Source organism: Cyprinodon variegatus, unplaced genomic scaffold (genome assembly GCF_000732505.1).
Source record: "Cyprinodon variegatus isolate N-32 unplaced genomic scaffold, C_variegatus-1.0 Scaffold221, whole genome shotgun sequence".
NCBI lineage: Eukaryota > Metazoa > Chordata > Actinopteri > Cyprinodontiformes > Cyprinodontidae > Cyprinodon > Cyprinodon variegatus.
The window spans coordinates 613,137-640,997 of NW_015150674.1; the positions used below are offsets into that span (position 1 = coordinate 613,137).

General features: G+C 37.9%; 1 protein-coding gene across 3 annotated transcripts in view; it reads left to right on the forward strand.

Moving 5' to 3' along the window:
* Window positions 1-7,843: 7,843 nt before the first annotated feature.
* The window catches only part of col14a1 (collagen, type XIV, alpha 1), a 176,961-nt gene continuing 156,943 nt past the window's right edge, over window positions 7,844-27,861 (forward strand). For 2 of the 3 annotated variants that reach the window (XM_015380811.1, XM_015380813.1), the window contains exons 1-2: window positions 7,844-8,182; window positions 14,645-14,760. In XM_015380811.1, coding sequence (XP_015236297.1) covers window positions 14,667-14,760 — 94 coding nt within the window. In that variant the 5' untranslated portion in view covers window positions 7,844-8,182; window positions 14,645-14,666. Of the gene's footprint in view, window positions 8,183-8,888; window positions 8,979-14,644; window positions 14,761-27,861 lie in introns of all 3 variants that reach the window. The other variant, XM_015380812.1, reaches the window with a different exon arrangement.

The window sequence follows — 27,861 nt, forward strand, 5'->3', positions numbered from 1 at the left end:
TTCCAAGGATTTAGATATAAAACTATGAACCAAATTTATTGAAGAAAGAAAAGGGTTTGCTTGGGTATTACAAGTCCACATATATTTCTCCTTAAAAATGATTTTCTATCGCTTTATTTTTCATAATGCTCTAGATCTGTTAAGCCAGCAGTTGTCTGGAAAAATCCCACCAGAGACCAGATGACAAGCAGACTAATAACTGTGACCAGTCAGACTAATCAGTAGGCTGCGGTTCACTCTGGTTTACCGCTGCCCTCATATTAACCCACAGCTTGTTATTAACACACAGCTCAAGAGGAGAGTGGGTTGCTGCAGGTAGACAATTTCATGTGTGCTTGACTTGAAATGTTTCACTTTGAACTTGTGTAGGTCTTTAGCTAAAGATTATACAGCAAAAAAAGCATGTTTCTGTCTTTAAAGTTGCAGATTTATACGGAAATGTTATAATCTAGGAGTAGCTTTGGGGCATAGGAGAGCTAATAGGTCAAAGCATTTCTCAAGATTATTAATATTAAAAAACTAAATGTTAATAAACTTGTATGTTGTTTGTATGTGTGACTGGGTTGCATGGGGTTCATTTGGTTATATCTCAGTTTTCTCAGATTCCAATTCTCCAGCAAAGTACCTTATATAGGAACTCAACTAATAAAAAATTCAAATTGAAAATAAACTGTGAAAAAAAAAAAAAAATCTTATTTGTATGTGTTTGTCTGCAGCTGTCTGTTACAGGCAGATTAAATATTAAATTTTACAGATTAATATTTATAACTCTGTCATGTTGTACGCTGTTGTTTCTGATAATCTTCTATGCTTATACTCATCACCAATTTAGACCTGTGTTCTTATAAAGCCTAATAACTGGGCTTGGGTTTCCTGGGAGAAATCCTTGTCTGCTTAGGAAATTATGCTTTCTCTCTTTGTAAGAGCTCCAATGATGGCCTTTCCCTCATAATTACAGTAAGACAGAGGAAATACACCAGACTATGCTGTTGGTTTGTTTTCATTGTGTCAAAATTGTGTCCTACTTCAAAGCCTGAAATGATTGGTCTTCTGCACAGGTATCCTTAAAGTACAGGTGATCTGGGTGAAAAGTTCCTTATTGCACGGTTTCTTTCATGGATATTTATGAGATGAAAGAAAAGGTGTTAGGCCAATTTTACTTTATGGTCGGAATTCATTTTCCATGTTGTTATCGAATGTTTTTATTTTTAAATTGGAGTTATTTGCTCTTTTTAGATAAAATATACTTTTTTATTAGTTTTAAGCCTTACAGCAAGCCATGTATCATGTATGTGGGAGAAATTGACTATTGCTTTAGTGGTTTGATGTAAAGATTATTTTTGTTAATAGAATGTACCGGTAGATAATTTCTACTCCAAGAGGTATGCCTTTAAACTGCAGAAGCACACTCTATTTTTGGAGGGAGCAGAAAAACACTAAAGGAAGCAAAAAATAGAATTTATAAGGAAAATATATTATGTTTGAATGAAGGAAATGTTTGAGGACATTTTAATTTTACCAAGTTTGATTATTTTCTTTCATGCAATTAGGGGTGGTAAAATAATGAATTGTTTCAAAAATAGAGAGCATTTAAATGTGTAAATGTTATAAAAGTGTTGGAGCAGAATACTTTCTCAAACCCTCTTATGTTATTGCAGATTTTAAGTTTAAGGCAGGATAACACAGCCTTTTAAATTCGAACTAAAATGATTAACATAAAATGATGATGGTTGTTAGCTCTGACAAAGTTACTGAGGACATGTCTTAGTTTATATTGTTATTTACATTAAGAAAATTTGATCATTTTATTTAATCAGAGCATTTTTTTAAGGATTACAGTGGAACTTATATGAAAGACATTCAATGTGAATATTCTTATCAACAGGGAAAAGCTTGTTTCTTTCTGTAAAAAAAAAAGAGAAAAATAGATCAACTTGTCTTACCAATATCCACCAGACTCTGAAATTGCTTTGGCATGGATACAGTCATTTTATACCCCCTTGCAGTATTTCAGGAGGATCCACACTGAGGACTTTTCTCGGCCATAACATAAGCCTTCCTTTCTCATCTTACTTTGAAATTATTCCTTGGCTGATTTACGGAGGATCCATTTAAAATCTTCTCTTCAAGTATTACTAAAATTTCAGGACAACGGACATCTTATCATCTCATGTGGTGTTTATAAAGAATCATTGAGTGTGAGCTTTTCATAAAAAAATATAAATTTTACAGCTGATGTCTAATCATAAGCTTGTGAATGTGGTTGGTACCAAACTGGCTCATGATTTATGTCAAAAAGTAACTGTTCAATTCATCAGCCTAAGGCTTTTAGATTTAAGTCTGAATGCTATCGAATATACTCGAATATCTTTTCTTTATTTGTATGTTTTTACTGATAGTGGAGACTGAGAAGCCACGACCAACTCATATTTGCTAAACACCCACCTGTGCCATTATTTGATAAGGTCCATGATTATACAACTAGTGATCATTTGCTTTCATGTCTGCTCACTGGATGGAAAGCCTGAGTTTCTGCATAAAGCTAAGAATGAGGAGACTGGAAACATGGGATGCATTTTGGCCCTTCCAAGAATTACTGATGATTCCTAACAACAGTATTATTATATGATAATTACAGTATTATTATATGCAAACTGCAAAGAACTGATGGCACTTAAATATACAAAAAGTATTCATGATTAAATGGTTATCCTGGACCAAATGTCGCACCATGTGACTGCTCTGCTGTACCATATTTGGTACTTTAAGTGTAAATTCCATTAAAATATTAATGTATTAGGTTTTTGTGCATTGATGAAATTATAGACACACAATAAAGAAACCAGATTTTTTATTGTTATTTTTATTTTGGGGAAGAAAATGGAAGATAGTTCACCTACTTGCATAAGAGTGCTACCTGTTCGATCTATGGACAGTTTTCTATGCTTGCAACAAAACTAGCAGCAGTAGTGGAGTTTGGAGAAGTAATCCTTTTCTTAAATCTATCTTTGCGCTCCTTTAATTTATCAAGAAGTTCTGCAATTGCTCTTTTTTTTTATCTCACTCCAAACTTTGTGATCAGCTGTAAATTTAGCATGCCTTCCTTGGAAATTCCTTTCCAAATTACTCTTGTTATTGTCTGACAACTACCCATAACAAGTCAAAAATGCAGACGATCCTTCCACATTGGTAATGAAAGCAAATGATTCAGTTCATTCTTCTTTGAATCCTCTGTTCTCATCTGCTATATTCCTTTTTTCCCTTTGGGATCCATGACCCAAGACACACCCACCACTTTGTTTACAACAGCCACCTGCCTGGCACCCCGCCCAAACATGTGTTGCAGGCTATGACACAAATCTTCATTGGCAGAAATTTGACATTTATTGTTTACATTTATTTATTATACAAATGTGTACAGCATTGAAAAACACAATTAATGTTTGTTTGACATCCAGCACACCAAATTCAAACATACAAAAAAATCCATCTTTTTCCATTTTTATACATTCTTGAATTACCGGTAGCTCCAGGGAGCTGCAAGGGGGGCATTAATGAGCCGCATGTTACTCTGGAGCCAAGCTGCCGACCCCTGATCTACAAGAATAAGCAAAGACAACATGAAATAATCAATAATAAAAGAGTTCAAAGGAGTACATGATGAAGAGTTGTTGATAATATTCAGTTCATTAGTTCAGCTGTTGTGATGCACTGAAAGGATGCCCATCAGCTTAGCAGCATATATTATATATAGCAAAGAGATGTGTGACAGTGGTCTTTGATAATTACCAATAAACGCTAGCCTAGTAAACTTGCCCCACCCGCCAGCGCCCAAAATCTTTTTTGCCTGAGAGTTGGTCTAGCCTCGATCAATGCCCAAGGCCCTAAATCTGGCGGGCCAAGAAACTCCTCATCTATTGTATAAATGGGCAATATCAGCAAGGTTGCGCTGGGTTTTCAGCTCAGTGCTTCTTCAAAGAGGGATATGGTCCCTTTCGACAAATAAAATGGATCATGTTTCTGGAGATTGCACCATGTGCAATTGTGGTGTCTAGCTGGGATGTTGGGTTCCCTTCTTGCATCAGACCGAGTCCAGGGGAAGAGAAAGAGAAAAATGTCTTCTGATGGTTTTAAAGGTGCTGCGGCTTGAGGATGTAATATCGGAGATGGACTGCATCCAAACACATCCGTAATCTGATACTCTGACTTGGGAGTTGTAGTTCTGATCTGGGAAGTTGTAGTTTTGATCCTTAACAACTGCATGCTAGTATAGTAGTTTAGCAATTGTATTAAACTGTGTAAGGCAAGAGACACATCAGAAAGCTGCAGAATGGTAAAGTAGAGCCGCTTCGCCCCCACATAAAAACGAAAGGAGTCAACTGAGGACATCTTTTTCAGATGCCCCCTGGACGTCTCCACCCGGTGATCCAGGCACGTCCCACCGGGTGGAGGCCCAGGACTATGTCCTCACCACTGACCTGAGAGCCCCTTATGCTTCCCTCAGCAGAGTTAGAGAAGGTCTAAGAAGAGGGAAGTCTGGAAGTATCTACTCAGACTTCCCAGATGAAGCGGGAGACGGCAACAAAGCCACATTTACCCCCCTCAAATGAAAGCTGTTACTGCCCTTTTCCAGCCTTCTCACTTGCAATGTGCAACAAAAGGTGAGGAGGTCTCACTTGCTGCTCTAAGATATTTTTGTTAAATTGATGTCTCTTTGCTTTACATTGTTTTTATAGACAGGGAAAACAATAACTTGACATACTTGTATTTATCAAATATTGGGACGATCTCCTAACTTTTTTCTTAAGGTCTTTGAATTACGTTTACTTTCATCATGAATTATAACAGAAAGTTATCTGATATCTATAATTCTATGATAGATTCACAAATTCCTCTATTAAACCTTAAAACAAGAACATTTTTAGAATGTGATGAGAAATTTAAGAATCATTTGAAGAATTTTACTGAGGATAATGACAATATTGAAAGTGTTTTCTTTTTAACTGAAATTTGAATTATTGGTCATGATATTAAGTAATAAAACATCTTTTGTTTCAGTTAACTTTGTATTCCATCAAAATGTGTCAAATAAATCATGAATAATGGGATGAATATTTGCAAGATAATGCAAAATAAAACCAAACATGTTGTTGAGAAGTATATTCTACCAGATAAAAGGATGAAACTAAGTCTTGTATTAGTTTTTGGTCTGCTGCCAACTGGGCAGCTGATAAATAAAAAGATGATGACAGGTGAACAGGAAAAGAGGAAGTAAGGAGGAGCACAATCCTTCTTCCCTTGATTATAGTGTGTGCAGGCGCTGGACAGTTGTTTGCATAAGGCATGCATGTATGTCCGTTTGGACTCAAGAGACACACCTGGAACAAAGCTATGCAGGGGTTTAACTCAGCAGCAATGGGTGCATTTCAGTGGTCTCCCTTTCCCATGACTCCCACTTCTAACCCCTCAGGGCAAGCTGCAAAGTCTCTTTGATAGAATTGAAGCCATAGGGGCAAAGTAACACAGACAGAACCAGACCCACAGAAGAAAACACTGACTCATTGTGATTTTTCTTTTCATTTAAAGGAAAAGTTCAGACTTTTAGTGCACAAATGTAGAATTAAGTGTTTGGATCAGTAAGTAGTGGCTGACAACCCAAGACTGACCTTGAACCTGCAATTTTATTTACCTTAAACATTTTTTATCAAAACAGGGTTTGCTGAATCATCTAAATCGGGTGTGTTGAAGCAGAGAAACATCTAAAACATGCAAGGCAGTATGCCTTGAGGACCAGGGTTGAAAAACATTGTTCTGATGGACTAGTGACCTGCCCTTGGCTGTCATTATCACCCACCCTGTGCCTGCTGGGAAAGGATTCAGCTTTCCTTTGACCCTGATTGGGACAAAGCTAGTGGAGAGAGTGAAATGGGAACAGAATCAGCTTTTTTGGTCAAATATGTGAACACACAAGAGACTGGATCCAGCTGTCAGTGTGCATAAAAGCACTAGTATGTGGACTTTTTTTTTTTTTTTTACTGTTTCAAGAATAATTTAACAAAATACAATAGAAGCACAAATGATATAGCAAGAACCCGTGATGCACGTTTTGTTGTATATTTGCAAAAAATATTTTTATATTGCTGAGCAAGTTTTAATTTATAAGTGCTCCACAGAGGCCAGTTTAAAATATGTTCTGATATGCACATCTCTGTAGTTTTCTTTCTGCTTGTTGACTCTGCTTGGAATGTCTGGTTAACTTCTCTTCTGAAGTGAATACATTTTGGCTGAGATGGCAGAGGAGGATTTTTTTAATGACTCTTCAATTCACTGAAGTCAATTCCAATTTCTCTGAATAGTTCCACCTACATTGAATTTAAAGGATTAGCAGGCTTTAGGGGGCTTGTTAGTGGGGCTCATTTAAGCTTTGGACTGATTCTGTCTGCATATTGATCATTGTCCTTGTCTTGTTTTTTGATTAGCAACAAACATCCTTTCATTTGTGCAGGACCAACAGATGAAGTGTGCAAAACGTTAAAAGGGTATAAATGTTCTTTATACCCTTTTAACGTCCTTCAATGCTTTTTGGGTTTCACAAACATATCAAAATAACATGGTGGAGTCTCTGCTATCTGATTTGTATATCTTTATATTAATTTAAAACCAGATAAAGAACAGACAATTTTGTGGGCAATCTCTAAGGCAGTGGTCTCCAACTCTGGTCCTCAAGATCTACTGTCCTACAGATTTTAGATGCATCCCTGCTTCAACACAGCTGAATCAAATGAATGGCTTGAAAAGGTAATCAATCATTTGATTCAGCTGTGTTGAAGCAGGGATGCATCTAAAATCTGTAGGACAGTAGATCTTGAGGACCAGGGTTGGAGACCACTGCTCTAAGGAAACCCTAAGATCTCATCTTTCTATTGCTGTCTTTATTTTTTTAAACCAATAATTGATGAGAAAACAAATAATACATATTAAATTTCATGAAGGCACAGAATAATGTATAAGGGATTATACATGCTCCTTGTCTGTGCTGTTCATCTATACTGTACTACAACCCTTCCTTACTTTCTGATGGCTCTTCTCCATTGCCTTCTTTGCTTTGGAAAAGGGACAGTTTTCTGAGAACAGACCTGCTTGAATTCTGAACCTCCTAAGGTCTGGATCATCCTTGGGCACCAGGATGCAATGGTGCCACATTCATCTGCTAAAACACTTATAGGCAACTATGAACATCTTGGAAAACCAAAATACATATACTCTTTGGGGAAAAGATTTGTCCCAGAAATTGAAGGTTTTTGGGGCAGAATAGGCTTCTAAACTTCAGAACAGAATATAATGGCTAAAGCTGGTAAATAGTGAAATTTTAACAAAATGATAATAAAAAATATTCAACTTTACGAATTGAACGAACATTAAATGCCAAATATAGTATGGGAATTTTATTTTACTAGTAAAACCTGCTCCCTAAGATCTCTAATATTGTTTTAAAGTAGAAGTTATTTAAAATAATATTTCCAAAAACAATAAAGAAATCAATTGATAATTTGCCCTCTTTTGCACTTTTTCTTATAACAAGAATATTGATCGAAACAGTCCTCATGTATAGGTGATTTTTGAGTTGTTGAAACAAGCTCAATGAAATCAAAATTTTTCAGAATAAATAACTTTAAACAGCTCAGCTCAGCTCAGGCGCATCTGTGTGTTCTCAGTTCCGATTGGAAAGCAGCGTCAATGCTCCTTTAAAATCAAAGGTTGCAGCGCAGCAGGGCATGGCCAGGCACCTGCTCCAAGCGCAGGGAGAGCTCCCCTCACAGTCCCCCTGCGAGGAAACACAGAAGTCACCAGCTGGGTCCGAGGAGGCGCATTGAAGGAGCCCCTAGAGACGATCAGGAACCTGGAGGGAGGACATCTGCAGTGCCACTGCTTTATCATTTACTCCCCTTCTGAAATGCACCCTGCCAAAGGAAAGGGTTGGGACAAGGAGGATCAGTCGAAGGGAGGGATGTCTGAATAACAAGGAGAGAAACACCCACTCTCCAGACTGACCGCGTCCCGAAAGGAGCGAGAGAAAAGCGAGCGCGTCAGGAGGAAGCAGCGGGAGCCCTCAGACGCTTTTGGTATTCAGAGGATCTCCTTTGGAGATAATAGGACGCTTTGAATTCATGAGACTATAGAGGTAGGAACGCGATTTGATTTATACCAATGAGTCTTTCAGCAGAGCAACACTCAGCATATAAACATCATTATTTTTGGATCAAATATTGCTTGGAAACTTTAAATCAAACAGCCATGGGCTTAATAGAAAAACAAAGACGCACCTGTGCTTTTCATGACACTTCAATTAGTGTAATTGGGAAATTCATTTGAAACTTTAAGGTCTGTTTTTTTTCAATATAATGGATAATTTTTGCGCAAAAAAAGAAAAAATATATATAATGTATATATTTTATATGTATATATTTTCCAGGGGTGCCTCGAGAAAGTTTCAGAACTTGGCTAAATATGGCTGGCACAATTAAATCAAAAGCCAGAGATTTTTGCTAACTAAATTTTTTTTAATGCTTTAGATGTACGAGGAAACAGGACTTAGGGGAAGTAGTGGTGTAATTTAAGGATGCAAACTAATAGCATAATGGCTAAATAAGCTGAATTGATAGAACTCAAAAATTATATATCTGAAAGTGTTTGGTTGGGTTTTGCATTTATGGATGGGCAATACACAACAGCATTTTAAAATGTTCTATGTTTTAAATACTTCCTAACAATTTTAGTGAATGATTTCAAACTATTCACAGCACACTATGTTAAAGAGCATATCTGCCAAATAAACAGATTAAACAGTAATCAGAGTGACGCTTGAAATCTGCTTTTCATTATTACAGGGTGGAATATCTGCCTTTTATTATTCCCAAAGATTGATGCAGAGCAGTGGAAGCCTTTGTCGTGTTAAGAATTATATGAAGAGAAGAATGGTGGGTTTAAAACCAAACCTGTTCATTTTCTGACTGATCTTTGTTTTTGTTGTAGCTCTCCTCTGTGTGTAAGGGAGGACTATTTTTGGACAAACCTTCTCATGTTTTCCTTCGTTTTTAAAATATGATCTATTGTTCTCAAATCAAAGCTGTCTTGTGAAAAATTATTGTGCACACACTCACAGATACAAACACAGACAATATGTCCCTTTTCTTATCTTTCCCGTTATCCATTCATTGTGCATTTACTTCAATAGCCTTAACCAGACCCTAATTTAATCTTTACCAAAACATACCTTAGCCTAAACTTAATTCACACATAAGTCTTAAATCTAACCTCTAACCTAAAAAGAGAAGTTATCCTCATGAGGACCAGTCATTGGTCCCCACAAGTACAGTACCTGTAAGTCCCTATAAAATAGCATATGGTGGGGAATTTTCACCAGGTAACAAATATGTGGCTGTCTAAATATATAAATACATTATATGTGTGTCATTAAATAAACCCTATAACAAATATATAGAACAGATATCTGATCTATATTTGGATTGATTTAAATATTATTTCTGAGAAACAAACCCTATCATTTAGAAATTTTCACAAAAAAACCATCTGTTTTTGCTGCATGGAGATGCTCTATTTCTTCCCCCCCACCCCCCCACCCCCCAAATAAAATTTCACAGCTCCTTTGTGTAGAAATTCTCAGTGTAGAGCACAATTATTTACATGTGTCATGATCTGCTTTTCTGGACTTTTTGGTTCTGTTCAAGTTTTCACTCTGGGTTGTCAGCTATCATGGATGAAATTTTGATTTCAGAAGTTGGGGGGATGCAAGGACCACAGACCCGACTCAGTGGTACATAAGATGTTTGTAAAGTGAGCCTCTCAGGAGTCACAGCGGTGACAGCCAATCACACAAGAAAAGACGATGGGCCAATCAGGAGCTGGTGGGCCATCTAAACTCAGCAAAGTGGGCTTTAGTTTTAGCCACTTGGTCCTAGTGCTCGACCAATGTCTGTGTACTGTAGCATAACATTATTTTTGGACAGTAAAATGTGCAGGGGACCAAACCGACGTTGCTGGGGACATGTCGACTTGTTCCCCCCCAAAAAATTATGTCCATGTCAGCTATGCTTTAATTTTTGTTATTCTGTGTTTGCTTTTAAGTGTCATGGTTTTGGTTATATTGTGCTTTACTTTGCTCTATGTTCCCTAGTTTTATTGGTGTAATTCCTTTTTTGTTGTAATTTCTAGATTTATGTTAGTTCTCATGTTTTTCTGTTGTCCTCTGTTGCCCTCTTGTGTGTGTATGTTTCTTTCCCCTTGGCTCCCTCGCTCTCTCCTCTCACACCTGCTCCTTGTCAGCTCGTTAGCCCTGCCATTGTCTCTGTCAGCTATATATGCTTTGCCTCTGCTCTCACTCTTTGTTGGTTCCTTGTTGTTGCTGGTCCTGTCATCGCTGTTGTCATCTCACCTCGTCTCTCCCTGGCTCCTTGTACGTGTTTTCCCTTGACGTCTCCGTGGTTCTGGTCTGTTACATTTTTAGTTCGATTCTTTGGATTCCTGCTTTTGTTAACCATTTTCATCATTAAAACTACAAATATTCACCTCAGCCTCTCTGCCTCTGCATTTGGGTCCTCCAAACCACTACCAAACCCTGACATAAAGATTTATATATTTTTTCCAATTACCTTTTAGTTTAACTCTTCCTTGGCATTTATTTCAGTTATCTCTTTTTAGCATTCTTGGTATGATTTTAACCTTTGCTGTAGTTTTTTATATTAATGGTTTTCTGTTATCTTTAGGGGCCGCTCAGTGGAGCAGTGGGTAGCACTGCTGCCTTGCAGCAAGAAGGTTCTGGGTTTGATTCTTTCTGCATGGAGTTTGCATGTTCTCCCTGAGCATGCGTGGGTTCTCTCCGGGTACTCCAGCTTACTCCCATAGTCCAAAAACATGAATGTTAGGTGAATTGGCTTCTCTAAATTCTCCTTAGATGTGCATAAATGTTTGTTAGTCCTCTTTGTCTCTCTGTTGCCCTGCAATGGACTGGTGACCTGTCCAGGGTGTACCCTGCCTCTGGACCTTTGACAGCTGGAGATAGGCACCAGCACCTCTTGCAACCCCGCTTGGGATTAAGCGTGTAAAAGATGGATGGAAGGATGGATGGATGGATGGCAAATTAATAAAATTCTGAACAAAACCATCAATTTTATTTTACTAGTCAACAAACCAGAAAGACCTGATGGACATTGATAGCAATCTCCCTTACTTATTTGTATGTAAGGTTCGAACCAATCTGTTCTGTCCATCGGGTCATTTATCCCTTCTTCTGTAAATGATCCATCTGTTTTTGCTCCTTGCTAAGCTTCAATCAGATTGAGCCTGTTCCAATTTACTTTTTGAATAAAATAGTTTTGCTAAATTAAACCTTCAGGTTCTTCTTCTAAAAGTATCCCTGCATGTCTTTATAAAGGTGTTTTTTTTATTGACCCTCAGATGTGACCATCTTGTATAGAAGTATTGCATATAGATTAGTTTGAAATTTTTTAAGCATGCATGGGTAAACCTTGTTATAAAAAAACCTGGCCTGATCATGTTTTGACTGATTTCAAAACTACAGATTTTTACAATATTGTAAAAAGAAAATATATTTTTATTCACTTAAATAACTTCCTGAAAGAAACAGGATTTTGGAGACTTTCTTGACTGGTTTTAAACGTCTATATATCACAGAATCAGCATTTATTAGGGTTTTGATGACGTCCCTTTAGCAACTCTTTATAAAGGTTTTGTTATTTTTGTACTTTTAGGCCTTTTAGCTCTGGATATTGCTGACCACACTATTCTTATATGCTATTTCTAACTACTGAGGATTAAAAGAACTGCATTAAATTGGTGCTTAAATACCATGCAGGAAAGAAGTTTTATTTCTTTTTTTTACAGAACACTTAAATTCTGTTTCTTTATCCTTCTCTCCCTCCTCTGTTCTTATCTGATTCTCTCTCATTTAAATTTTCTCTTTTTCTATTTTTCCCCTTTATTTTAGTCTCCAAGTCCATATTGTTTGAAATAAACCCAAAATAAGAAGTTTTTTTTTCCACTTACGTTTATATTTCAAGTGCATTATTAAAGCTGAAGCTGTAATTGTGAACTAGTTAAAGTATATTTGTTGGGTTTCTCCTGGGCATAAAGAACAATTGTTAACTATACACTCCCAGAGAAGACAATTAAGAATTCTTAATTTAGCTTACCTTTCCTTTACAGTCCCTCACGGTTCAATTCTCTTTCAGTTTATCTGTTAGGCAGCTGACTGTTAGATTTATCTCCAAAAAGTTTGGAAAGCCAAACAGTCCATGTTTCATCCAACCTCTTCTGAAGTGACTGGATGATGTCAAAGCATTGGTGGCTTTAACTTTCTTTGGTGCCTTTTTAGAAAATCCCTAAGATCTGTGTGTTTTTAGCAAAAATCCAAAAAGAGAACACACCTTGCACTTGCTTACCTCCATGTAAATTGCCTTTTTGAATTTCAGCTGAACCTTAACATATGCATGCAAGGTTCTGCCCTCTATACTTCCAAATATAGCCATACTGGTCAATGCATAGTACCTCATGAGTGTCGGTGTGTATATAAATGAGCCAGCTGACCAATTTTAGTTCAAGGTTACAACAGAAATCATGTAGGAGAGAGAGAGAGACAGAAAAAAACATAAAAAAGAAAACAGTGTAACCAAAGCAGATAGACGTGTGGATGAGTGAAGTGTAGAGTTACAAAACTATGTGTGGTAGCAACAGTAGTGGGCTGACAAATAAAACAAAGTATTCAATAACAACATTTAGTTTAGCACTGTTGATCTTAGATGTCATTTTAAATAATTATTTTGTACATAAAAGAAGCTTCGCAGAAAGTTGATGAATATCTTTAACACCAATGGGCTACTTTTGCTAATAAGAGCCTGTTGCCAGGAATGCCAGAATTCTCAAAAGTTTAAGAGTAAAAAAAAATTACCAGCACTCTATGGCATTTATACATTTAAAATTTATTATGAGCTATTTCCAAATCTCTGTATAGATTTGCAGATGATCTTGCATCTTTAATAAAATGACTCTGGCATGTACAGTAGGAGAAACAGTTTTTTCCCCCATATTAAATATATAATTCATACATATCTACAATTTATAAATTTATTAAAGCCATATATATACCACAGAGTGCTGGTTATCCATGTTTTATTATGTTTCTGTAGAACCATGCACTCAGCTATCCTCCCCTTTCTTCTTACTTTGAAGATGTGTGCAATGACCTGCTTTTATTTAACACCTATTTAACGGGGGGTGGGGGTGGGGGGTGGATGCTGTGTAGCTTCATCCTTTACCTCACTATCTGTGTCTCTAGCTTCTCCTGTATCCTAACAGAAAGTATGGGTCAGAATTGCCGTAAGGACCTCACATTTATTTTTTGATTACCTCTTTTGTGTAGAAACAGGTATGCAAATTTCTGGCCCCTTTTTGTTTGTAAAAAACCTTTATGAGTCCCCTGAGAAAAATAGGCAAGATTTTATTCAGTCCCAACAGTCCTTTCCACACCCCTCTTCCTAAGCTCAGTGATCCACGACCATAGTTATGTTTGTCAAACCCTGGTTTTAGTTATGCATTTTAATAAACAGGTCAACAGTGTTTGGTAGAGAAGTTTCTTTCAATTACACCAGGATGTGAAACCAACCAAGCATTTCAAATAAATTACCTGGAAATAATAACCCATGGTTTTATTACATTTCATTCATTAAAAGCAGATTTCTGTGATGTTATCGATGGGATCAGTCAGCCTCTTCAGCTCATTCAGGATGCTGCAGCTCCTCTTTTACATGCAAACATTCTCTGCTTGCTGACAGTTTTGAAGTATTGACTGACAGTTGGCTTGTTTCTAATTTTATCAAAGTAATTTTTTATTATATTGTTCTTTTAGCTTTAAAATTATTATTAGTATGCCCCCTTCACAGAAGAATATCCTGGATAACTATTGCATTAACTAGCACAGGTGCAGGGTTTTTCTTACTTTGAATACATTTTTTCTGTCCGTGCTTTCTATTAATTCTCAGCCAGATTGTGCGGATCCCAACAATTGTGATAAGATGACTTTAATGAGAGGCAGATTGGGAGATGAGGCATGTGACAGAGGGGTGCAGAAAAACTAAACAGCAAAATGGGGAGTTAGGAGGAAAAGTGAAGGGATTCTTTCATGTTTGCTCTTTTTCCATCAGAGAATAGAACCTATCAAATGTTTCCTCTCTGGGCTGCTCGTCAAACTCTGGTCCTCCTCTTTGTCACTGTGTCTTCTCGTCTGACCTTTTGTTAATTTCTCAGCTCTTTCCTTCTTCCAAACAAAGTTCTCTGTGTCTTCCCTGACCTACTCTGTGTAGGCGTGAGGCTCGACCACTGCTCTGTGGCTTGTCCAGACTACTGAAAGCTGCTCTGTAATTGAAGAAAAAAGTGGATTAGGAGATAAATAACTGATTCTAGATGAGATGGTTGGAATTGCATGGGTAAGGTGGGTCTTGACCCCCCTTGAGTCTCAAACAGCTCTGTGGCATTCAGGGTACTACTTTTCGTTTTCTTTACGCCGTTTTTCTTCACTGACTCAAAATGATATTTTTCTTCTTCTATACAGGTCTAGACACCTAATTTTGAGGATGTTTTTGATGGGAGAGGTCAGGTGGCGTCTGCTGGCCTTGCTGGTTTTGCTTGCCTTTGTTTCCTGCCACCCCAGTAAGGCTGAGAGTCAAGGTAAGAACTCCTTTGTCATTTTTCTTTGTCGACTTCTAATATCCATGTAACATTCCCCCAGTACCGAGTCATTCAGATTTTTCATATCATGCTCAGCAAACCTACTCACTCCTCATGTTTTCCTCCCACCACGCCTCACCTCTTAGACCCCCAGCACTTCCATATCAGACACCATCCTCCGTTTCCTGCTGCTGGTTTTTACCCTTTCAGCTCCCTTTGTTGTACTGTATCTCTCCCCCATTAATCTCAGACTCAGATCAGATCCCATCAGGTCCATGATTATAGCATCTTGGTATCATTTTACCTTTTCTCCCGCCAGGAGCATGGCACCTCCTGCTAATGTCTCACAATTGTAATGAACGTGTTGTAAGGCCACACTTCATCCTGTTGTGATTTCTCATCGCAATTTGCTGCACAACGCATCACACTTCATTGTGCTTTGCAATTAGATGTCTAATTTCAATTTGATCAAACTGAGCCTCATCAAGAAGAGGTTTGTCTGTGCGAGCTTTTTAATCAGAGAATGTAAAATATCCAGCTGCACTTTTTGACTTGCTCCTGTCAACATGAAGCTGCTGTGTTTAATGACATAATAAGTAATGATGCTCCTCGCTGAAAGACAGCTTTAGCTGTCTTAAACTTGGCTTCTCTTTATTGATTTATGTAAAATTACCAAACATTAACGGATGGAAACTTTTATGATTCTGTTCTTTAAACCCACTTTTAAGAAAAATATTTAACATTGAAAAGATGCAGGCTGAAATATAGAAGGTACATCAGGAAAACTAGACATTTGAAGATGATGGATAATAGAGTGACTGGCGACCTGTCCATGGTTTACCTGCCTCTCGTCCGTAGATAGCTGCTTGGGATAAGGGGGATGGAAAATGGATAGATGGATAGATGGATAATAGAGTGATAATGGACAGATAAATAAACAGGATTATGAATGGATGCGTGGATAAGGTGGATATATTGATGCATTTACTGGATAAACAAAATAAATCTATATACCAGGGGTTTCTGCACCCTTTTCTTCATAGCTGATGTTCTGCATCTTTTAGCTGACCTGACTGAAATGAATGGTTACACTCAGGGATAGCTGTAAATGGAGGACTGTCGCTTCCAGGTAGTGGACTTAAAGACTCCTGCTTTACCCACTAGTGATTGAAGTTTGGAAAAAGTTTTTCCTTTCTATATGTCTTTCATACTGTAGCCTATCCAGACCTAAAAATGACTTAAAGAAGTCCCATGTATTTCCAGCTGAGTGCAGAAATCCTGCGGAAATTCCTATCACCAATGCTCTTTTTAATGATCTATTAAAACTCAGACTACACATCACACATATCCAGTGCTAATATTTATTCTCTGACTGAAAGATACGATAACTGCTAAAACCATTATTTTTTAAGCTTGGTGATATTCTGTTTTCAATCTAATGACCGAGTTTCTATTTCCAACATTATGTAGCTCATTAAACCATGGAAGGGTTTATTTGCATTTGGCATCTATTGTTACAAACTTGTCTTGTGTGGAAAGCTATCATGGGGTCATAATGCAGAGGGAGGGTTCAATATCTAGCTCTTCTCAGTTTGCATAACTACATGTAGATGTGTCAGGAGCTTGTATGTCTTTTTAGGATTCCCAGTCATAGTAAAGCTGAAAAGCTGATGGGCTCATATAAAGAATGAAAATGTTAAAAATGCTATTAATAGCCCTCAATCAAAGAGCTCACCTAGTGGTTCTAAACCATGGAAACAAAAGCTGCTCGTATTGCCACTCTAGTGTAATTACTGGATGTTATTAACAGTTTACTAACACATTTAGCGATGAACACACAACATTTAATGCTAATCACAAAACACTTCATTAATGGTATAATTAGTTAATAGAAACAGTATAGAGAACTTAGAGGTTCTCTTGCTAACAGCCTTATAAAGATATGAGTTATTTATTTCTTCTCTTTACCTATACCTCTGGAAGTAGATTTGTCCATGAGTGTCTGGACATTCTGGATGTTCAGTTCAGATAAACCACAAGCACAACGTTTAGAGATCTCAAACTTTATATAAAAAAACAAAAAAAAAAAAAACAATCAAACAACCTTAGTTTGAATCTTTCTCCTCCATTCCATACAATCTTCTCTCTTACTTCATTACATCTGTTGTTTTACTTCTGTTTCCTCCACATTATTTTGCCAATAGTTTTGTTCTCTTGAATCTGATCAGCTTTTCCTTCTTTATTTCTTTAAATTTTTACAGTATCATTTTAATCAGGCACAGCTAAACAAGAGCGACCTCCCACGCACTGGAGGAAGCGTTCTCCTGTTCAGTCTCTTCATTAGTCAGGGTATGACAATCATTAAAGTCTCCCGGGTCAGCCTCTGTAAGCTGCAACATCTGGTCGCAAAGGATTTAAGCTTAAGGATTACAGAGTGCTCCGCTCATTCAGGATGTTTGTGTATAGCACTTAAATGTCTAGATATTGTCAGGAAGTCCCTCTAAAAGAGTGACCTAGACGAGGAAGGAAGTGTTGCAAATGATCTTGAACTGGTAGACACTTTGCAGAAGGTGTCTGTATTGTTGCATCCCTACATACAGCTTATCCAGTACAGTTTTTGAAAGTATCCGTTTAGTTTACGGGAATTCTACTTGTTTTAGTTCGAGGCTTAATTTTCTTCGAATGCTCCTCCATCAACATTTAAAGTTTCAGTCTCTTTCTGACCAAGAGCTGAAAGTTGCTCAGACTTAAGGTAAATATTTATCCGACATTGCAGATGCTTTCATTCTAACCATTTGTAAATGTTAACTTTAGCACATGTATTTATGACGTGGCAGACGCACGCTTTTGACCTGCATTCAGCTGCTTCTCACTGTCAATGAAGCCTCCAGTTTGTGGTGTCGTTTCATACACACCACTGATAAACCTGATCGTTACACCTGAACTGCTAACACTAGATTTAAATGAACAGAGGCTCCTATTTCAATTCTCCACTGAATGTAGGCCTAGGCTGTGATTAGACAAGGCAGATTTTTGTGCCTAAACATGAACACCAGCAAACTATCATGCTTACAGCGGTACTGCTAACAAGAAGATTTCATACTATATTTAGTGTACTGTAGCAGCAAAGGCTTCAGGTAGCCAGTCCTCTGTAAATAAACAATTCAGGGAAAGAGGAACAAAACAATTACGCTCTCATACATCCCTATAATTTCTATGCTGTTTCATTTTTCATGAGACACTCCAAGTGTTAACATGCCAGTATGCTTCTGCAAAAGGTCAGGAAGTTTCTTAACAATATTAGGATTCAGCCTCACAGATGTCTGGTTTATTATTTATGAATAATCTTTCCCCTGTCTTCTACTTCTTCGCGACCTGAGACACCCTTCTTGCTACAGCCGTTCTCCAGCTCACTCTACAGGAGACCAAGTTACTCCTGGGGCAGAACAAAATATCGACCTTCTAGTAACTTCAAGGTTGATTTTTGGGTCTCTTTCCAGTGGAAGTTGATCGCAGACCCTCCAAACAGAGACAGCCATATGTAATCTATGCTTAAACCATCTCAACTGACTGGGTTTAGCAGAGGAGCTTACCTGAATACTGCAGCCCTGACCTTATCCTCAGAGGCTAGATCCAGCTAACAAACGGAAAAAACAAATTTCAGCCACTTCTATGCAGGATGCCATTTTTGCTATGATCTGTTCCTCCTGGCCACAGATGTGGAGTGTAACAAGGATACTGGGAGGCTCAGGGCAATAGCCTAGTTTCAAGAAAAGTAGTTAAATTAGCTTTATGACTTGTTCATGAATGATGGTAGGTTGCAGTGGGAGATGGATCAAGGGATAGAAAGAGCTGAGCCAAAAAGCAAAGCCCTGTAACAGGGTTTTTCATATAATTGTGTACAATTAGTTTTTGTAAAAGAAGCAACACGTTAGAGTCACAGAATGAATTCTTGGAACACAGATATTACCTCCAAAGTAGGAGAGAAATATGACTATACAGAATGGTTATGGTACATGTGGTACACCTCTTCCCACCTTAGTGAGAACTCTTTCCATAAACGAGAAAGTTGTTAATAAACTCTTCAGAAGACAGAACCCCTGGAAAGCTGCTGGACCAGAGTCTCTCCATCATCCTTGAAGCTCTGCTGATCAGCTGTCACCAGTGTTCACAGACATTTTTAGCACCTCACTGGCGACATGTCACCTGCCAACCTGCTTCAAATCCATTATTATCCCTGTTCCTTTGAGTGCCTTGTGCTTCACATCTGAAAGAGATCACTGACCACTTCCTGGACCCCCTACAGTTGCCTACAGAGCCAACAGGTCTGCAGACGACGCTGTCAACTTGGCTCTTCACTACATCCTCCAGCACCTGGATTCTGCAGGAACCTAGGCCAGGATCCTGTTTGTGGATTTCAGCTCTGCCTTCAATACAACCATCCCAGCTCTGCTTCAGGAGAAGCTCTCCCAGCTGAGTGTGCCTGACTCCACCTGCGGGTGGATTACAGATTTCTTGTCTGACAGGAAGCAGGACGTAAAGATGTGAAAACATGTCTCCGTCTCACAGCTCATCAGCACTGGTTCCCCTCAGGGCTGTGTTCTTTCTCCTGTGCTCTTCTCCCTGTACACCAACAACTGCACCTCCAGTCATCGTCAAGCTTCTGAAGTTCACAGATGATACCAGTCTCAACGGGCTTATCTCTGATGGAGACGATTCCGCCTACAGATGGGAGGTTGATCAACTGGCAACATGGTGCAGGGAGAACAATCTGGAGCTCAAAGCTCCAAAAACAGTGGAGCTGAACATCCAACTACCTCACCAAGAAAGCCCAGCAGGGGATGTACTTCCTGTGGCAGCTGAAAAAAACTCAACCTTCCAAGGACAATGATGGTGTACTTCTACTCCTCCATCTATGAGTCCATCCTCACCTCCTCCATCACTATCTGGTACACTGGTGCCAAGGATACACTGGACAAGGACAAGGTTAGACTGCAGTGTTTCATCCAGTCTGCAGAGAAGGTGATTGGCTGCAGTCTTCCATCTCTCCAGGATCTGTACACCTCCAGGACTCTGAGGCGTGCAGGGAAGATTGTGGATGAGCCCTCGCACCCCAGCCACAAACTATTTCAGTCACTTCCCTCTGGCAGGAGGCTGCGGTCCATCAGGACCAAAGTCTCACACCCCAAAAACAGTTTCTTCCCATCTGCTACCAGCCTTATCAACAAGGCCCAGAGACCCCTGTGACACTGACACTGCCTCTTCCAGCATTAGATTCACGCAAAGTTTACTATATATATATATATATATATATATATATACCGGTATATAAAATTTGCACCATCAACACCAAGTCAAATGCCTTGTAACCTATTTGGCAATGAACTTGATTCTGATTCCGACATAGATCTCTCATCTGTACCAGTGATCAGATGAGGGTTGAGTCGGTCAGTGGGCCTGTAGTGGTGGAGTCACAGCGAGTCATATGGTGATATACTAGTATGCTTTCCATTTAGTGAGTCCTTTATTTATCTGCTCTTATCCTTTATATAAAGAAACAATGTTATAATAATTAACTTTCCATAAGAATTTTGAAATGCATGAAACATTTTAATAGACTATTATATATTTACCCAGGTATAAACCACTACCAACCACTGGTTTATGTAATGTTATTTTGCATGAAGTTAAGATTAAAATGAATTGGATTAAACAACCTGGAAACTAAAAGCATCTTTCTGTTACCATTTTCATGTGTTCAACAGTGATCATAGTAGCAACTCCTTCTGTATAAGAAAAGAAAAGTGGTGCTTTAGCAGAAAGTAACTGAAATATTCTGTCTTATTAATTCAATTATTTGTAAGGCACTATTCCCTTATTGAATCCAGGATAATAGGATGCAATGGAAATATATTCAGTTGAATCAAAATGGAGTTAGTAATCAAAACGGCCACAAATATTGTGAAAAACTATAAACCTCATAGCCCCCTTTCTTAAACCTTCTTTATGTCTTTGAGCCTTATATTATATTTCAGAAAAATTAAAACCTGAAGTATTTTATCCTGTTTTGCTGAAATAGCATAAACCTATCAACTTGTTAGCCAAAAAGGATACATTCCAGATCATGAGGTAGGAATACTGTTACTACAGTTTTTTGTTTTGTTTTAATTTAGCATAATTAAATTAACATTTCTGTATTCTCTGAGCCTTATTCTTTATATAATAATGATTTAATTGCAACTGTTTTGCTGCAGTGTCCCTACATTGACCTGTGGGAACAACTATTCTTTTTCTTTGAAAGAAACTGTGGTGAATTTCTAAGCAGTTGACTGCTCGGTTATTCTTAAATGCGTATATTTCTTAAACTTTTTTAAGAACAGAGAGAGAAAATGTAAATTTGTTTCTCCACTCATCCCACTCAGGAGGGTAAACGAGTGACCCGTTACCTTATGTTGCTGTTTTCAACTGACTTCATTCCAAGTTGGAGAAAGCAGATTAAAAAAAAATGTATTCATATATTCAGCTCTGAATAAGTCATGCATTGTAATGATTTTAATGGGAACATGGGTTGGTGTGTGTTGCTTTATGGTTTTGTGTGACTTTGATTGCATAGTTAATTACTGGGATTGATTTGATTGATTAGCTGACAGCCCAGATCAATATTATGCTTCAGGATATGTCAAAACAGATGATGTGCTAAAGTGCACATTTACTCAAATAATGCACTCTGTTTGTGTGTGTGTGTGTGTTTCTATTGCATTAGTATTACTAAGAGCAGTTGAGCAGTAGTTTGGCTTCTAATGACTGAAGGGAGAAGGCAGTGATAGGAAATCATTATTCATATTCATAAACAAAAGAAAGTGATGAAATGGGACAACCTGTTTTGAATTTAAAAAGTGTTAAATTATCTAAACTCAAACTGCTGTCACCTTCTCCTCTGGCTGTGTTGATTGTAATCCAACTTGTCACAATCATCAGCAACCTAACAGTGAAGAGAGTATGCAGTTAAAGGAGAGGTGCTGTGGCCCTCTAAAACTGACAGAGAGCGTTGATGATTCTCACGGCCTGCTGGGACTAGAAATTAATGAAATGAAACTGATGATAGCTGCAGGATGAATGAACACTTGGAAAGCTTTTTTTATTGTGTAAAAATGGTGACTGGTGAGTATACGGTTTCCTTCACCATATCCAGGTCACTGTACATCCAGAATATTTGCATAAGCTAAATTACACAGCTGAAGCAGCACCTGTTTGGCAAACAAAAAATGAAATACAAGCTTTTCAGAACACAAATGTGCTTCATATACTGACAAACTTTGAAGAAATAAAGGTCTTCTCCCAGACATGTAAATTCCCAGCCATCCGGGTCATGGCAATCACAAACAGGCTAAAACTGGAAGGCAACCAGTTGCTCAGTTTTTTGAAGACGTTTCAACTCCTATCCAGGAGTCTTTGTCAGCTCTCTTGGCTCGCAACAAAGCAATCTCTAGTTGGAGGACTGATGTATTTAAGCAGCATGGAGGTCCATCCTCCTGCACACATTCCAAGTCAGACACCAATCAAATAGCCATCATTTGGTCTTCTAGATTCTTTGAGCCTTTGGTTGTGCATGGACTATGTAATTGGACCCTTGAATGGTAATGGAAGTCCTTATGTAACTTTTTGGGAATGAGTTCCATGGCTGAATTGTAAATGCATGGAAGCTGAAACTGTAATCCTCCAACTCTGTACAGTGATCCAGTTTATATATTTATTGCCATTTCACAATGCATGTCATCTGAAGGTACTTTACTGAGACAATTCAACCAGACCATACAGTCAGATTGATTCAACATTTTCTATCTTAGGAAAATGAAATGGAACAAACTATAGCTTGCTCTGGTGTGAGCCAACAGTATTGACATAAACAATTATGATGATTTTGGCTTTCATAAACTCTATATGATAGCCTTTAAATGCTTGATCGGGCCTCCTTTTTTCTTGAATTTAAATATTATTTAGTGGTGGCCATAGATTCATTTTTTTAATCTAGATTAATCTTACTGTAATCTTGGAATTAATTTAAATGAATCTAGATTAAAATGGCTCATTTGAATTCTGCCAAAGGGCTTCATGAATCAGAATCAGAATGACTTTATTAATCCATTGCAGGATTTATTTTTTGTTCTTTCAGTGCAACTTTTTACAGAAGAGATAAAAATAAGATAAAATAATAAATTTTTATTTTATTAAAAGAATAAAATAAGGATAAGAATAAAATAAGATAAAAATGATATGTGTGTGCTACCTAAATAATAAGTAAAAGTAAGTCTTTGAACAGGTTTCTCAAGCCAGGTGGCGCATTAGACCAGGGGCTCATCTTAGTTTCCAAAATGCATCACAAACTGGAAAGTAGAAAGCTTTTCTACTATGATAACTGGTGATGAAAATAAATAATATAATATAAATAAAATACAACTAATATAATAAAATGATGTATTTGTGTTGAATAGGTGTTTATTAAGATAAACATGAATTATAAACTGTAGGCCTACATAATGGGACATGATGAACTGTTTACAGTCAGTAGTTTTGTGTCAGTCAGTCAAAGCTCTATTTCTCCTTTTTCCACCAGTCACTCAGGCAGTCATTGTAATGTCCTGTAAAGCTGGAGTAGCTGCAAGGGCTGCTGGGTAATGTCAAGATTGGGAAAACATCACCATTTTACCCTAGTTTTGTGTTAAAGAGGGTTGTTTATGTTGGAAGTGTTCATGCTAAGCTAAAATTATGTTCTGCAGGCTGCAGTTGTATGGTATGTGTTACATTAACATTGGCACAAAGAACAAGGATTTGCTTGTTTTTTTTTGTATTGCATTTTTTTGTTTTGCATTTTGTATTGCAATAAAGAACTTTGGACGTTGGTTTCAGCGTGAGTTACTTGCCTGCTGGCAAACATGCCTCAATATCAAGGTTAAAGTCATCATTAGCATTTAGATCCAGCTCTCAACCCAACTTTGAGAATAGATTAACGGCCATATTTAGTTTATCACCTCATAAGAGTCTGGCCTTAATGCCGATAACGGCCCACCACTAATATTATTGCAGCATGAAATAGCAGCGATGAGTCTGTGTCTCTGCTAACGTGCACAGGAAGACCACACCTGGTCAATGGTGTGTTTTATGTTGCTCATCTTCCTGTTGAACATACTCCACAGATTCTTTTTCAGATCTGAAAGAGAATCAGGCCAGTTTGTTGGCTAATTAAACAGTATTTTTGACAGAGGTAGCCTGTTTTCGTGGTTGCCACAACCAATAAGAACATTTACACTGTCAAAGGCTGTTGTTGGTAAAGAACAGGCCTGAAACACAGATTTTAATGACTGTTGAATTACAACATTCTTTCAAATTAGCCAGACAAACCTGAAAAAAACAAACAAACATTATTGCTGACATTATTAACACAAGTAAATGCTAGAGGAGTACCTCACACTCTGTGTGTGCACTGAATCTATAATATTCTTTCACTTTTGAACTGATTTACCGAAATCAATTACTTTTCAATGATATTCTAGTGGAGTTGTGGGTGCAAACATGCTGAAGGAATTAGCAACAGTACACAAACCTGAGCATATGTGCATACAGTATGATTAGTCTCAGTTTGGATGACTATTTTATATGTTGCTATTTGTTATTTATTATTTCATCATTTCTTACTGTTATTTAAATGCAATGCTTTATCTCTTCAACCAAAATTCTAAGGGGAACAGATAGGGCAACAGTGTAATCATGTAACTTAGTATTCAGTCTCACACATTCAATGCATCAGAAGGATGACTGCTAAAAGAAAAAGGCATTACTTGCAGAAGGATGCGATGAAAGAGTGTAAAAAGGCATTAATTCACTGAAGCACATGCTGAAGTGGAGGGCGGGGATGGAGGGGATAAAATAAAAAGTGGAAAAAGAGTGAAATGGATGAGAGCTAGAGGAGAGTTTAATACTGAAGATGACAGAAAAAGATGTGATAAAAGAGAGAAATGTTCAATGAGAGCAGTGGAGCAGATAAAAAGAGGGGAGATGTGGAGAGAAGGCAGAGTGGATTTGCTTTAAGTGCTGTCTCCGTGAACAGACTAGTTTGTGTACAAACGAGACACCCGCCACGTTGAGTAAGCACGCCCAGACATTCTCCCTCAGGTATGGTACAGGATAGCTATCTTGTGGTAACAGAGAAAGCATTTGTCATCCATAAATCCAGAGTATTAGCAAAGCTCCCATAGCCTGAGTACTCAGCGGAGTCAGTAACAGGCTTATCTGGAGAGACAAGGAGAGGGTAACCAGGGACTTAAAGAAAGGAGGGAAAATATGCAAAATATTGGTGAGAAGATGAAAAGGAAAGGAAACTCAAAGTTCCACTGATACGAGACAAGGTTGAGAAGAACTACAGTAGAAAAGAAAAGTGGGAGGAGAAACGGATTAGTGATGGAAATGAAAAAAGAAAGTGATGCTAAGAAATTGTAAAGAGACAACGACTGGGAAGTCAGCAAGCTCAAAGAAAAACAGGGCAAAAAAAAATGTTGAAAGGAAAGTTGAACATAGATTGCAAGGAGAATTGAAGAACATCTGAGTGGTGGGAGTGAAGTATTGAAGGGAAGTTGATTGGAAAAAACCCATCATAAATCAGATTGGAAGACTCTCCTCTGCAGCTGAAAAAGGGGACAATGGCTGAGAAGGGGGCGGGAGACCTATATACTGGCCATTTGCTCATCAGTCAGGATCACCAGTGAACTTTCACTGCTCCTAATCTTGATAGGGAACTCTCAGCCTGGCAGATTCAAGTGGCTGCATTTCTTCAACCCAAATAATTTCACTTCACATTGGGCTTCCAACTTAGAGAAGACAGATAACACAAACCTTGAAAGACCTTTTAAGTCGCATGTGTCCAACACAGGACCTGTGGGGCCTGACCCAACCTGTCACAGCAATTTATTTGACCCTTGAGGTTCAGAAAAGGAATATCATATCATAATGTTGGAAACAATTTACCTTTAGTGTACAACTGCAAAATACATAGGTGTAACGTTATAATACCAGAGCAGTGTGCTCTTTGTAAATAAAATCATAAAATAAAAAGTTGTTTTCATATAGTTGCAGTTGTATAAATAGTAGCCTTTGCCACCCCTAGCTCCCCTGCATACTGCCCCGTGTTTGACCTCCAAATTATGGATCTGGAAGATTAACCTGCACAGCCATGGTTTTCAGCAATAAAACAAGTGATTATTCTGTCACAGTCATTCGACTTTCAAACTTAAGTAGAGTCACTCCAAACCTTAATGAAAAGTATACCTGCAATAAACTGAACATGAATTTTAAAATCAGACTTTGGTGTTATTTCACCTAGGGAGCATAATACAAGTTGGTGTTGCTTAGTGTCCCTCTCTTCATTTAAGTAACATTTAAGCAAAGGTTAACTAATTTTACTTGCCCTCCTCAACTTCAGCTTATCTTTATATTATAAGCAGACCCCTTCCTTACCCCCTCTGGTTAAAGCTTCTTTGCACAGCTGTATGTTATCCCTCAAAGCATGTACCAGGTATCCCCTGGACCTTCTCCCGGTGGGACATGCTTGGAAGACCTCCTGAGGGAGCCATCCAGGGAGTGTTCTGAACTTTTGCTCACCTTGCTTTGGACCTCTACCGGATGACCAAGCTAGTCCTCTCAGCTCTAATCTTTCTGCTCCATGAAATGTGGAAAAGTGAGCCTTCGCAGCTTACATATTATAGGTCCACTGGGTTAGTGAGAAACAGGTAGTGCTTGCTAAACAACTACTTTAATGGTTTATTGTTCTATTTATAGCACACAAGCACACAACTTGGACCGCTCTTGATCAGCGTACAAACCCACAGACACACTCTACTTTGAAACACTTGTAGGGAAATCAGGCATTGTGCAGCTGCACTGCAGCACTTTTGCACCCCTTCCACATTCAGTGGGACTGAGGGGTAACTGACTGGCTGGAAATCAGCGGTAAAACTAAATTCCAGCCACCTCTATTATTTTTTCGTTCATAACCCATATTTAATGACAGTGAGGACAAAACCAGAGACTGACTGTTGCAGCATCCACTTTACTGCAGCACTGCATTGATCCATCCGTCAATCTCCTGCTTAATTTACCTTCACTGCTAAACAAGAGTCTGAACTTATGAAAAAGTGTTAGAATGTTATTAAACAACAACCTTGACCCTTTTAGGGGTGTCTCAAGGTTGTGTGTGTAATTTACAGTATCTAGGCAAGAGTTATGCCCGACTATCTTTGATCAATTGAAAACTCTGGTTCTTTAATAAACACACTTTGCAGTTCTAAAACATAATAAGATAAAATAACTTTTGAAATTCATAGTTCAATGCTAATTAAGGTGAGTAACTTATTTCTTCTTCTTCTTATTTCTTGTTCCAAAATATTTTTTTCACACCTCTAGTTATTTGTATATAAAAAAAACAACTATAGCAGATTAATTATGTTAATTTAGGCCCTGTTTACTCTAATGATAAATTATTATATTTTTGTGTAAATATCTACATAACAACCTTTTAGTTACAGTCTCCATACAAACAACACTAAATGCTTACCGTTTTATTTCCCTACCACCACACTAGAAGGCAGCATGTTATTCAAAACTTAACAACAATTTCAATTAAGTTCACGACACATGTCATCTTAAGGCACTTTACAAAGACAATACAATTAGATCATACAGACAGATTGGTTAGAAGTTTTTTCTCTCTTAGCAACCCAGCTGATTGCATCAACTTATTGACTTTGCAGGATTCGCTCATCCTGGATGAGCATTTAGTAACAGTAGACAGTCCTTGGCATTTTGCTATTGACTGCAGCAATCTGTAACACTGAGAATGAATGCAGCAACAGTGGAGAGGAAAATCTCTCTTTTAACAGGAAGAAACCTCTGGGGGAACCAGACTCAGTGTGAGTGGCCTTTTGCAAGGCTGACTAGGGTTTAAAGGAGACAGAAACAGACAGACAAAAATTAATCTGATGCACTGATATAGAAATACTTTTTATGTTAGAAAATGTAACTGTTAACTTTCCTCATAGGGGGCTCTGTATA